Raw genomic sequence first — 13,052 nt, 5'->3', positions numbered from 1 at the left:
AATCTTCTACTTTTTAAATTTTTAAGAATTTATGTAGGGCCTTCAGATGTTTGTTTAGAAATTATACGGTGCTGGGATGCTTGGGTGGCTCAGTTGGTTGGGCAGCTGTCTTGGGCTCAGGTCATGATCTTGGAGTCCCAGGATCACGTTCCACGTCAGGCTCCCTGTTCCATGGGGAATCTGCTTCTCTCTCTGACCCTCTCCTTCTCGTTCTCTCTCTCTCTCTCTCTCTCATTCTCTCTCTCTTAAATGAATAAATAGAATCTTTTAAAAAAAAAAAAGAAATTATACAGTACTTTTAAAATTTATGTGTATGTGAGAATAATTTTAAAATATACATTTTAGGCTTGAAGTTGAAAATGCCGAGTTAAAAGATACCATCAAAAAGCAAGTGGGAAAAATTGAACAGCTTCAGGAAAACACATTAAGTACATGTTCAGTAAGTCAGTCTCTTAATTTCTGTCCTATGGAAAAGGAATTTTTTTCTGTATTAGTAGTATATAAGAATATTTTGGGTAATATGAAAATTCTCATGGATAAAAATGTTTATTATATTCATATTTTTGGTACTTGGTACTAGTATAATTCCTCTTTATAGGTGAAGTTGTGTGAATTCATAAATTAATAATTTTTATAGTAAGATTATAATAAAAAAGGTTGTGATAGTCTAAGAAAAGAAATATTTTATTTATTTGTCAGTGGACATTGGGTTTTGCCACGTTTTGGCTATTGTTAGTAATGTTGCCATGAATTTTGGTATACAAATGTCTGAATCCCTGCTAATATTTTTCTGTATGTTTAAAAATTATCAAACTTTGAGTAATAATTTGATCTTGAATTCTGACTTTCTCTTGTAATCTAAACCCTTCAATGAGATTTGACAATGGATTACTTTAGTAATTGTTGTGATTTGTAATTATCAATTTTTGATTTATTGTCTTCATCAAGAATGACTAGAGGTCATTATGCAAACATTTTTCTTAAAGGAATATATTTTTCTTTTTGTTGATTTTGAAAAGAAAAAGAGATGCTGGTGAAAAAGTAGAAATGACTGCTCAGTCAGGGCCTTACATAGTAACATAGTGCTCCTAGCATTCATTGTAAGTTTAGGAACTAATTTTTTTTTCATTCACTTGAGTTAATCAGCCTTTCAGAGATTTAACAATCCAATCTCAGGAAAGATTAATATGCAATCCAGGATTCCAACTTACTGATATGTAGTGAAAACTGTATAACTATTTACCAAGCAGAACCGGATTATCACACCATTTATACCCTCCTTTGTAGGAGAGGCTACCAATGATTTAAGATGAGAAAACTGCATTGTGAGTCTTAAGTTGGAAAATGAGGTAGATGAACGTACCACGAGTTTCTTTTAGTCACAAAAGCTGCATACTTGCGAATTTTATTCTGCAGCTATACCTCTCAAGGAAACTAGCCCATTCTGTTGACTGCTCCATTTTGTGGCCAAAAAAACATTGAAATTTTTTTTTCTAGATTTCATATAAATTAGTCACATTTTTAAAAAAATTTTTATTTATTTATTTGACAAATAGAGATCACAAGTAGGCAGAGAGGCAGGCAGAGAAAGAGGAGGAAGCAGGCTCCCTGCCAAGTAGAGAGCCCGATTCGGGGGCCTGATCCCAGGACCCTGGGATCATGACCTGAGCCGAAGGCAGAGGCTTTAACCCACTGAGCCACCCAGGTGCCCCAATTAGTCACATTTTTTACTGTACTTTTCATTGAGCAAGTAAGGCGACAATATGTTGATAAGTGGTCTTCTGTGAATGAGAATGCCAGGAGTTGCCCCCCTATAGTGTCATGCAGTAATCTATTAAGGAAGGTATCAAATACTGTAAAGTTTGTAAGAATATTGGTAGTCAGTCTGTAGATTCCAATGGAAATGAATTATGGTTCTGACGTAAAATTAATTAGCCACTTTAAGGTCTACCCTGTGAAACAAAAACTTAGCTTTCAACCTACTCAGTCCATAGTCCTAACTTCCTAGAAGGTTCTTATCTCATGAATCCCCAGGCTAGAGACTACCTGGGTTAAGATATTTGATAGACACAGTTTTGAGGTGAAGAATCTGAATTGGGAAGAAGAGGTAGTTCTAGGCTGACTTAAGCTTCCAAACAATATAGTCAAATATGTGTCTAAAAAGAGCTTCAGAAGACTTCCATAAGATCAAGTCTCTATGGAATAGGAAATTATTAAAAAGAAAACAAAGGCAAACAATTTATAATCACCCTTGTGAAGAACCTTTGCATCCTAAAAGAAAAACAAGACAAAGTATAATGGTCAGCATCCTAAGGGTACGGGTGCCTCATGAGATGATAAAATAACAATAAACTCAGTAATACCAAGAAGAATCAACATAAAATGTACAAGATTAGTTATCTAAGGGCACTTGAGTAGCTCAGTCAGTTCCGCGCCTGCTTTCAGCTCAGACCATGATCTCAGGGTCCTGGGATTGAGCCCTGCATTGGGCTCCCTCCTCAGCTGGAAGTCTGCTTCTCCCCCTCCCTCTCCTCACCCCATTTGTGCACTCTATTTCAAATAAATACATTTTTAAATTATTTTTAAAAATTAGCTGTCTATAAAGGTAATCCACATCAGGTGATGGTTTTTGAGTGTGTGGTTGAGGTTCCTTGCCTACAAGGAACTAGAAGGAAGTACAGATGACTTCAGTAAAGGGGTTAAGGGCTGGAAATGTAGATTAGAGAATCTAGTTTTGAAGTCTCGAGATTTAAACAGCTCAGAGGATTTGAAAGGAGTAGCAAGGGTCAGGGACTAAATGTATGAACTTGCTGTCATTTAGAAATAAAATGGGATAATAAGTCAAGCAGAGAGGGTCAATTATCATATGGTTTCACTTACTTGTGGAGCATAAGGAATAACATGGAGGACATCGGGAAATGGAGAGAAGTGACTTGGGGGAAATTGGAGGGGGAGACAAACCATGAGAGACTGTGGACTCTGAGAAACAAACCGAGGGGAGGGGGTTGGAGGATTGGTTGAGCCTGGTGGTGCATATTAAGGAGGGCACGCATTGCATGGAGCACTGAGTGTGGTGCATAAACAATGAATCTTGGAACCCTGAAAAAAAAATAAAAGTATTAAAAAAAAGAAGCGCAGAGGGGGAGGGGGAGGTCATTGCTTTCAGCTGCTGCTGAGAAGTAAAGCAGGATAAGGACTTCAAAAAAAGATCCTTGATGACCCTCAAAAATTTTGAGTTTCCAGGATTGAAACTCAGATTTTAATGTAAAAGAAGAAAATAAGTGATGAAAAGATGAATCTGTGGACGAGATGACACATTAAAGAATGTTCAAGTCCAGTGAAAGAGGGGAAGCAGGGTGATAGAAAAAGCTGCAAGAGTTAAGCTAAAATTTTTATATAATATCGAGAAGACTTGGGGCGCCTGGGTGGCTCAGTGGGTTAAAGCCTCTGCCTTTGGCTCAGGTCATGATCCCAGGGTCCTGGGATTGAGCCCCGCATTGGGCTCTCTGCTCCGCAGGGAGCCTGCTTCCTCCTCTCTCTGCCTGCCTCTCTGCCTACTTGTGCTACTTGTGATCTCTGTCTGTCAAATAAATAAATAAAATCTTTAAAAAAAAATAATATCGAGAAGACTTAACTTTATTTGATGAACAAAGTAGTTAATAGAAAAGAAGAAATTGAAATGCTTGGAGAGAATAAGAGTATCTCATCCTAAAGTCAGACGACCATCAAAACTGTAATGGGGACTGCATAGGAATTTTTCAGAGATTGTCTTAAAAAGGTGTGATCTCACAAAACCCAGAGTATCTTAAGCTATGGATGAAAAAGTTTCTAGGGCATTTTTAGAAACTAAAATGTAAATATAGCCAGTTTTTAAAAATTTTTCATTAGCCCTTAGTATTAATATGGTTAAGAACCTCTGTATTGAACAAGTAAATTTTGGCAATTTACATTCTAGAAAATTAGTGATGAAAATGTAAAACCAGTTTAAGCTGTTTGAAGAAAGGTACTTATATTTGAAATATGTTTTTATTGGCATCAGGTTTATAAAACTACCTTATATTAAATTTAAAATTATAAATTACAAGCTACATTATATAAATTTAAAATTATAAATTATAATTTATAAAATTTATAATTTATAAATATAAAATTTATAATTTTAGGTTTATATAAATATAATATAAAGTTTTATAAACCTTTATATAATTATAAAATTTAAAATTATAAGTTATAATTTACAAAATTTATAAAATAAACTTGTGTTATGAACCTGTCTAAACATGTATTACTCATGAATTCATGAGAAATAATATTTTATGAAAGAAGAATGTTTACTGAGATTTTTAAAAATAATTTTCCTTAAAATTTTTCTTTCAAAGTCTGACGATGAAAAGGAACAGATAAAGAAATTTATTGAGTTAAAACAATCTCTTGAATGTAGTTTGAATCAAGAAATGAAGAAAAATGGTGAATTAGAAAAAGAGATTACTAGGTAAGACTAATATTTCAGATCACTTTAACCATTAATTACTTGATTTAACTGTAATTTTACTTTATTAAAACCTAAATACAAATTCTTGCCAGAATATTACACTTAATATTTAATGATTCCTTACAGTTCCTTTAACAGTAACAACTGCACTTTTCATTGTCCACCTTGAATAGTTTCTGCAAGTTATCTTTGTTTTTTGGTAATCTTTCCTTTTAATAGTGTTCTTCCCTTCAAACAAATATTTTAATGTCGAAAAACCTAGCTGTGTTATTGTTTAATCACATCAAAAGTTATCTTGGTTTAGCTTACTTTTTTATTATTTTTTTAATTTAAATTTAATTAATCAACATATAGTATATTATTAGTCTCAGAGGTAGAGTTCAGTGATTCATCAGTCTTCTAGAACACCCAGTGCTAATTACATCAGGTGTCATGTCTGTAATCCGGTTACCCTATCCTCCCACCCTCCTCCCCTTCAGCAACCATCAGTTTTGTTTCCTATGATTTAGAGTCTCTTGTGGTTTGTCTCCTGCTCTGATTTCGTCTTGTTTTATTTTTCCCTGCCTTCCCCTATGCTCCTCTGTTTTGTTTCTTAAATTCTACATATGAGGGAAATCAAATGATAATTATCTTTTTCTGATTGACTTCTTTTGCTTAGCATAATACCGTAGTTCAATCCATGTCATTGCAAATGGCATGATTTTATTTTTTAATGGCTGAGTAATATTCCATTGTACATATTTATGCACCACATCTTCTTTGAAGGCTATTATGGACATTGCTGCTGTAAACATTGGGGTGCAGATGCCTCTTTGGATCACTTTATATCTTTGGGGTCAATCCATAGTAGTGCAATTGCTGGATCATTGGGTAGCTCTATTTTCAGCTCTTTGAGGAACCACCATGCTGTTTTCCAGAGTGGCTGCACCAGTTTACATTCCCACCAACAGTGTAAGAGGCTTCTGCTTTCTCTGCATGCCTAACAACATCTGTTGTTTCCTGACTTGTTCATTTTAGCCATTCTGACAGGTGTGAGGTGATATCTCATTGTGCTTTTGATTTGTATTTATTTCCCTGATGCCAAGTGATGCTGAGCATTTTTTCATGTCTGTTGCCTGTTTGTGTGTCTTCTTTGGAGAAATGTCTGTTCTTCTACCCGTTACTTGACTGGATTTTTTGTTCTTTGGGTGTTCAGTTTGATAAGTTCTTTATGGATTTTGGATACTAGCCCTTTATCTGATATGTTACTTGCAAATATCTTTTTCCACTCTATAGGTCATCTTTTGGTGTTGTCAGTTGCTCCCTAAGATTATAATTTATTTAGTATGTTCTCAAACAATGTGAGATTGGAACAAATGAGAGATCATAATTTATAGACTTCCTTATATGATAGAACATATTATCTATTTAAATAATAAATATTTACTCTTAAAGAACCTGACTTACTCATTCTGTACTTTCCACAGATTTAAGAAACTTTTAAAAGCGACAAGAAAAAAGTTAAGTGAATATGGAAATGAAGATCTTAGTTTCCATGGAGATTTAAGAACCAGTCACACTGAAACGGATATTCAGATTAATATGCTAAAACACAAGGTAATTTTTAATTAGTTTTGGGACTCCAGAATCACTTGATTTTGGGAAATAAGTTACTCAGTGCTTTGAGCAGTGAAATACAGATTTGTTCTATTAATTTTATATACCTCCTACATTTTTTGGTAACAACTTTGAGATAAAAATGAACATAACATACATATTCAAAGAGTAGTACCACCATCAATTTTGGAACATTTTGTCACCCTAAAAAGAAACTTGTATCTTTTACCTGTCTCCCTATGCTAGTTTCCCCTTCCCTACTCTTGTTAGCCCTAGGGAACCACTACTCTACTCTCTGTCTCTATAGATTTGCCTATTTTGGAAATTTCATGTCAATGGAATCACACAATGTGTGGTCCTTTGTGACTGCCTTCTTTCATTTAGCATAATATTTTCATTTCATTTCATTTCAATACCTATTTTGTAGCATGTGTCAGTACTTTATTTCTTTTTATTGCCGAATAGTATCCCACTGTATGGACGTGCCGCATTTTATTTATTCATTTATTAGTTGGTGGCCCTTTGTGTTTGTTTGTTTGTTTAAGATTTTATTATTTATTTATTTGACAGAGACAGAGACAGAGAGAGAGGGAACACAAGCAAGGGGAGTGGGAGAGGAAGAAGCAGGCTTGTTGATGAGTAGGGAGCCTGACATGGGGCTTGATCCCAGGATGCTAGGATCATGACCTGAGCTGAAGGCAGATGCTTCGTGACTGAGCCACCCAGGCACCCTGGGTTGTTTTGGTTTTTGGTTATTGTTAATAATGCCATTGTGGACACACATGTACAAGTTTTTGTGTGAACATGTTTTCATTTCTCTTGCATATATACTTATAAAAGGAATTGCTGGGTCATATGGTAACTCTAATTCTTTTTTTTTTAACCCTTTAAGGAACTGCCACACTGTTTTCCAACATGGCTGCACCATTTTATATTTTCATTAGCGGTGTTCGAGGGTTCTCATTTTTCCTTTTTTTTGGCCAATATTTGTTGTTACCTGTTGTTTTTATTATAGTCATTCTAGTGGATGTGAAATGGCATTTTGTGGGGTTTTATTTATTCATTTGTTTCAAGATTTACTTAAATTCTAGTTAGGTTACAGTTAGGTTATGTTACATATTGGTGTCAGGAGTAGCATTCAGTGATTCATCACTTACATACAACACCCAGTGCTCATCACAAGTGCCCTCCTTAATCCCCATCATTCATCTAGCTTACCCCCTACCCACCTCCACTACAACACTGTTTTTCTCTATAGTTACGAATCTTTTATGGTTTGCTCCCTTTCTCTTTTCTCCCCCTCCCTATGTTCATCTTTTTGTTTCTTAAATTCCACAGATGAGTAAAATCTTATGGTATTTGTTTTTCTCTGACTGACTTGTTTAGTTAGGTATCATATACTTGATGAGTCCATCGATCTTGTGGTTTTGATTTGCATTTTTCTTAAAATAATGATGTTGAGGGGCGGCTGCGGGACTCAATTCATTAAGTATCTCACTTTAGCTCAGGTCGTGATCCCAGGGTCCTGGCATCAAGCCCTGCACTAGGCTCCCTGCTCAGCTGGGGGCCTGCTTCTCCCTCTCCCTCTCCCTCTGCAGCTCCCCCTGCTTGTGTTCTCTTTCTCTGTCAAATAAATAAAATGTTAAAACAAAAACAAAAAACTTAATTATGTTGAGCATCTCATCTTTCTATGTGTGTTATTATCCATTTCTATATCTTCCTTAAAGAATGAATCAATTATTTTGCCCGTTTCTTTATCGGATTGTCTTTTCATTATTGTAAGAGTTATCTACATAGCCTAAATACAAATCCCTTATCAGATATAAGATTTTCAAATCTTTTCTCTTATTTAGTAGCTTGCCTTTTCACTTTATTGATGGTGATGTTTTTTTTTTTTTTAAAAGATTTTTTTTTATTTATTTATTTGACAGAGAGAGATCACAAGTAGACAGAGAGGCAGGCAGAGAGAGAGAGAGAGAGAGGGAAGCAGGTTCCCTGCCGAGCAGAGAGCCCGATGCGGGACTCGATCCCAGGACCCTGAGATCATGACCTGAGCCGAAGGCAGCGGCTTAACCCACTGAGCCACCCAGGCGCCCCGATGGTGATGTTTAAAGCAAATATGTTTTTAATTTTGATGAAATATACTTAATCTTTTTTTGTCTTTTGGTGTCATAACTAAGAAACTGTTGCCAAAGCCAGTCACAAATGATACACCTATGTTTTTTTCTAAAGAGTTTTATAGTTTTAGCTCTTATGTTTTGAGTTAATTTTGTATATATGCTATGAGGTAGAGGTCTAATTTTATTACTTTGCATGTGGATATCCATTTGTCCCAGTATCATTTGTTAAAAAGACTATTTTTATTCCGTTTAATTGTTTTATACCCTCATTGAACGTCAATTCACCATAATGTAGCAATTTCTTTTTAGACTGTCAATTCTAATACATTGATCTATATGTCTATCCTATGTCACTGTCCAAACAAATTTTATGAGACATCTCCCCTAGTTGTCTTGCAAATTACCAATCACTTATATAATAATAAAAAGTCACTGTAGCAGAACTTAACTTTACTCCTGTAGACATTTTTTCTTCTTAAAAAGGAGACTTTTACCAACTTATGCCTTGCTGACTCCATTATCTGATGAGAAGTTAGGCTGAAAAAGATAGAGTCTTGTTTCTTTTCTCCATTCATATCTTTAGTCTTTCACTCAGTGCCTCCCATAACCATTTTCATCAAATCTTGGTTGTAGGATCTGCTGTCTACTATTTACTTCATTATGTTTTATGAACTTGTTATGAAGTGTAGACTCATCCATAAATTTCACCATCTAGGAAGGAAAAGATGAACTCTGGGCCTTCAGCTTTCCTGTTTTGAAATCTTGCTAATCCAAAATTACAACTCACAAGTAGATACTCTTTTAACCTGGTTCTTGTGTATAACACTGGTGTTGATCCTGTTCTTGGCACAGATCCTACATTCTCAGAAAACACAGTTGTCTTTATCCATCTTCTTTTAGTTTAAATAGAAAGATATGTACTTTAATAACTCAATGCGTAATTAATGGAATAAACACTTATTATATTATTTCAAGAATACAGCTGTAAATTATCAGGTTTTATTTAATGGAGTTATCAGAGACAAATAGTAGATAAGCAGTTTGAATTCCAAAAAAAAAAAAAAATTTCAAAGCCTATGTGTATGATATGAGAAAGCTTTGTGGCACAACATAAAGATGAGATGGTCTTACTTACCTCCCCACATAAACAAGCTTGGAGTAAGATAAAGGAGAAGTTATATTCAATTTAAATAGTGCCAAAGGACAGTACATTTGGTTTTCTACTGAAAAGATTAAAAATTATTCCATAATGTTCTCTTTATTTCCTCACTGATGAAAGCAGAATAAAGATGGAGTATTAGATTGATTAAAAAATACTCAAAGCTGCCTATTTCTTTTAGAATTTCAGTTAATGGAGATCAGGTAAAAGGTCAAATTTTGGTTATTAAACTATTTCTAGTTTTTCAGCTATTATACTTCAAATCATATTGTCTCTCTGCTTTTGGGTTTTCCTTTTCCCCTAACTTGAGAGGAAAGTCTGTAAAGGTGTTCCTGCCAGTTGTAATAATTTGTAATTGAAGGGAATCTTAGAAAAGTATCTTAAGAGAAAGGAAGACGGTGGCAGAGTAAGAGGAGCCTAGGTTCACCTAATCCCTGAAGACTAACAGAACAAAGTCCACTAATAGAGAGAAGAGGCCACATCAAAGACGGTAGGAAGTACAGAGATGTGGTTTAGGAAAGAAACAGATCCTGGCTGCTGCAGAGGAGAGGGAGTCGTGGTCATGGAGAAGGGCAGGAGCGAGACATGGGACTGCACAAAGAGAAGGTTTCCCTGTAGCCACTGGCTTGGGAAGTGAGAGGAGCTTAATTTCATGAGTTCTTACAATTCTTACAATTAGGAGGGCTTAAAACATGGTCATTTGGCTTGGCTGGGATAGAGCCTGTAAAGGCACTGTGCTGCTCTTGGAGAGAAGGCAGGCAAACAGCCGGGAGCATACAGCAAGGAAACGGTGATCTGAACAGTGTCTGGGGCATACAGTACGGAAATTACTCACTCTTCTCAGAGCATTTCCCTAGGAGGCAGTGTTCACAGAGATCCCTCTCTAGGAACAAAGGAACCAGCTGGTACCATTTCCCTCCAGTGCCCCTCAGCACAGGCACAGAGCCATCTGTGGGAAGCAGTGCAGCTCGGACACTGGCTGCCTAATCTGCTTACACCGAGCACCATCCCCTTGCACTCCAGTGGAACTGCCCGCTCAGTCATTCTTTCCTCAGTTCCACCACAGCAGGCCTTTCCCCCAGAAAATCAGCACAAGCCCCTGCCCACACCGCATCTGACCAGATTCGGGAGGGCTTCAGTTCCAGTGGAGAAGGTGACAGGTCTTATTTCACAAGCACACCAGAGCACACCTAGTTAAAAGTTGTTACATTCAGGCCAGGTACCAAACACTGCCCACAGCAGTGAGGGAGAGCCTCTGCAGATGTCTGGCCTGAAGGATAGAGCAGCCAGAACACAACAGCAGAGTGCATGCTGCACACACTAGAGATACTCGCCTAAACACAAGACCCTGGGCACTACATGATGTCTTTTTTCATAAGTCCATTACTTTCAGGAACAGATGACATAACTGGCTTTTCTAACACAGAGAAGCTGGTAGATACTTAGATAAAATGAGAAAGGTTTAAAATGAGATAAAATGAGAATTTATCTCAAGTGAAAGAAGAGGATAAGGCCACAGGTCCAGAGATTGAAGTGAGACAGATGTAAATATCATGCCTGATGGAGGATTTAAAGCAGTGATCATAGGGATACTCACTGGACTTGAGAAAAGAACGGACAACATCAGTGAGACCCTTATAAAAGAGATAAAAGAGTTAAGAAAGAATCAGAGATGAAGAGTGGAATAAATGAGATAAGAAACACACCTAATGCAATGAACAGCAGGCTGGAAAAAACAGAGGAACAAATTAACAACTTAGAAGACAAAGTAATGGAAAGTAATGAAGCCAAAGAAGGGAGAGAAAGAAGAATTATGCAAAATGAGACCAGACCTAGGGAACTCAGTGACTCCATCAAATGTAATAACATTCATGTTATAGGAATCCCAGTAGAAGAAGAGAGAAAAAANGAACAGCAGGCTGGAAAAAACAGAGGAACAAATTAACAACTTAGAAGACAAAGTAATGGAAAGTAATGAAGCCAAAGAAGGGAGAGAAAGAAGAATTATGCAAAATGAGACCAGACCTAGGGAACTCAGTGACTCCATCAAATGTAATAACATTCATGTTATAGGAATCCCAGTAGAAGAAGAGAGAAAAAAGGTGTAAGAAAATTTATTTCAAGAAATAATAGCAGAAAACTTCCCTAATCTAGGGAAGACAAGAGACATCAAGATCCAGGAGACACAGAAAACTATCAAAATCAACAAAAGTGGGCCAACACCAAGACCTATTGTAATTGAATTTGCAAAATATACTGATAAAGAAAACAGGAAAAATAAAAATAAAAGCAGGAAAAAATAAAATTAAATTAAAAATAAATAAATAAATAAAAGCAGGAAAGCAAGTCAGTAACTTCCTGGGGAAACCCTTTAAGGCTAGCAGGAACTTTTTCAGCGGAAACTTTGCAAGCCAGAAGGGAGTGGCATTATCTATTCAACATGGTGAATGGGAAAAATCTGTAGCCAAGAATACTCTATCTAGTAAGCCTATTCCTCAGAATAGGAAAGAGTGTTTTCTAGATAAAAACTAAAGGAGTTTGTGGCTACTAAACTAGCCCCACAAGAAATATTAAAGAGGACTCTTTGAGTGGAAAGAAGAGACCAAAAGTGACAGTATAAAGGCAGGAAACACAAAAGTAGCAAAAATGAACATTTATATAAAAAACACATTAAGGAACTCAGAAAAAAAGGATATAAAATACCATACCTAAAGCATGGGGAGAAGAAGAGAAAAGAATGGGCTCAAACTTAAATGACCAGGAGCTTAATATAGACTGCTATATGCAGAAGAGGTTATATACAAATTATGTATCAAAATCCACTAATAGTGGTGCCTAGGTGGCTTAGTTGGTTAAGCATCTGACTTCATTTCAGCTCAGGTCATAATCTCAGGGTCGTGAGATTGAGCCCTGCACTGCATGCTATTCCAGCCATGGAGTCTGGTTAAGATTCTCTTTCTCCCTCTCCCCACTCCACTTGTGCCCTCTCTTAAAAAAAAAAAAAAAAAAAAAAAAAAAAAAAAAAACCACTGATAAACACTCAAAGAGGAGAAAGAAATCCAAATATATCACTAAAGAAAACCAGTGAAACATTGAAGACACAAAAAATGATCAGAGAAAATCTCCAGAAACAACCACAAAGCAGGTAGTAAAGTGACAAATACATATCTATCAATAATTACTTTGGATATAAATGGGGTAAGTGGTCCAATCAAAAGACATAGGATGTCAGAGTGGATTTAAAAAAAAAAAAAGAAGAAGAAATCAGGTCTCAACCAGTATCAAAAGATTGGGATCATTCCCTGCATATTTTCAGACCACAATGCCCTGAAGCTAGAACTCAATCACAAGAGGAAATTTGGAAAGAACCCAAATACATGGAGACTAAACAGCATCCTTCTAAAGAATGAATGGGTCAACCAGGAAATTGAAGAAGAGTTGGAAAAATTCATGGAAACAAATGATAATGAAAACACAATGGTTCAAAATCTGTGGGACACAGCAAAGGCAGTCCTAAGAGGAAAATATATAGCAATACAAGCATTTCTCAAGAGACAAGCAAGGTCTCAAATACACAACCTAACCGTACACCTAAAGGAGCTAGAGAAAGAACAACAAAGAAAGCCTAAACCCAGCAGGAGAAGAGAAATAATAAAGATTAGAGCAGAAATCAATGAAATAGAAA

At 36.1% G+C, this 13,052-nt stretch overlaps 1 protein-coding gene across 1 annotated transcript in view; it reads left to right on the top strand.

The window, feature by feature from the left end:
* LOC111140173 (ankyrin repeat domain-containing protein 26-like) overlaps positions 1–6,088 on the top strand; it is a gene marked incomplete at its 3' end in the record, with an annotated part of 73,038 nt that extends 66,950 nt beyond the window's left edge. The window contains exons 22-24 of the mRNA XM_022492515.1: positions 346–439; positions 4,380–4,492; positions 5,959–6,088. Of these exons, the coding sequence (XP_022348223.1) occupies positions 346–439; positions 4,380–4,492; positions 5,959–6,088 (337 nt within the window). The remainder of the gene's footprint in view (positions 1–345; positions 440–4,379; positions 4,493–5,958) is intronic.
* Between the last annotated feature and the right edge of the window lie 6,964 nt (positions 6,089–13,052).

Source organism: Enhydra lutris, unplaced genomic scaffold (assembly GCF_002288905.1).
Source record: "Enhydra lutris kenyoni isolate GAN:26980312 unplaced genomic scaffold, ASM228890v2 scaffoldscaffold217, whole genome shotgun sequence".
NCBI classification, from domain to species: Eukaryota; Metazoa; Chordata; class Mammalia; order Carnivora; family Mustelidae; genus Enhydra; species Enhydra lutris.
This window is presented reverse-complemented; position numbering and strand designations above follow the sequence as displayed.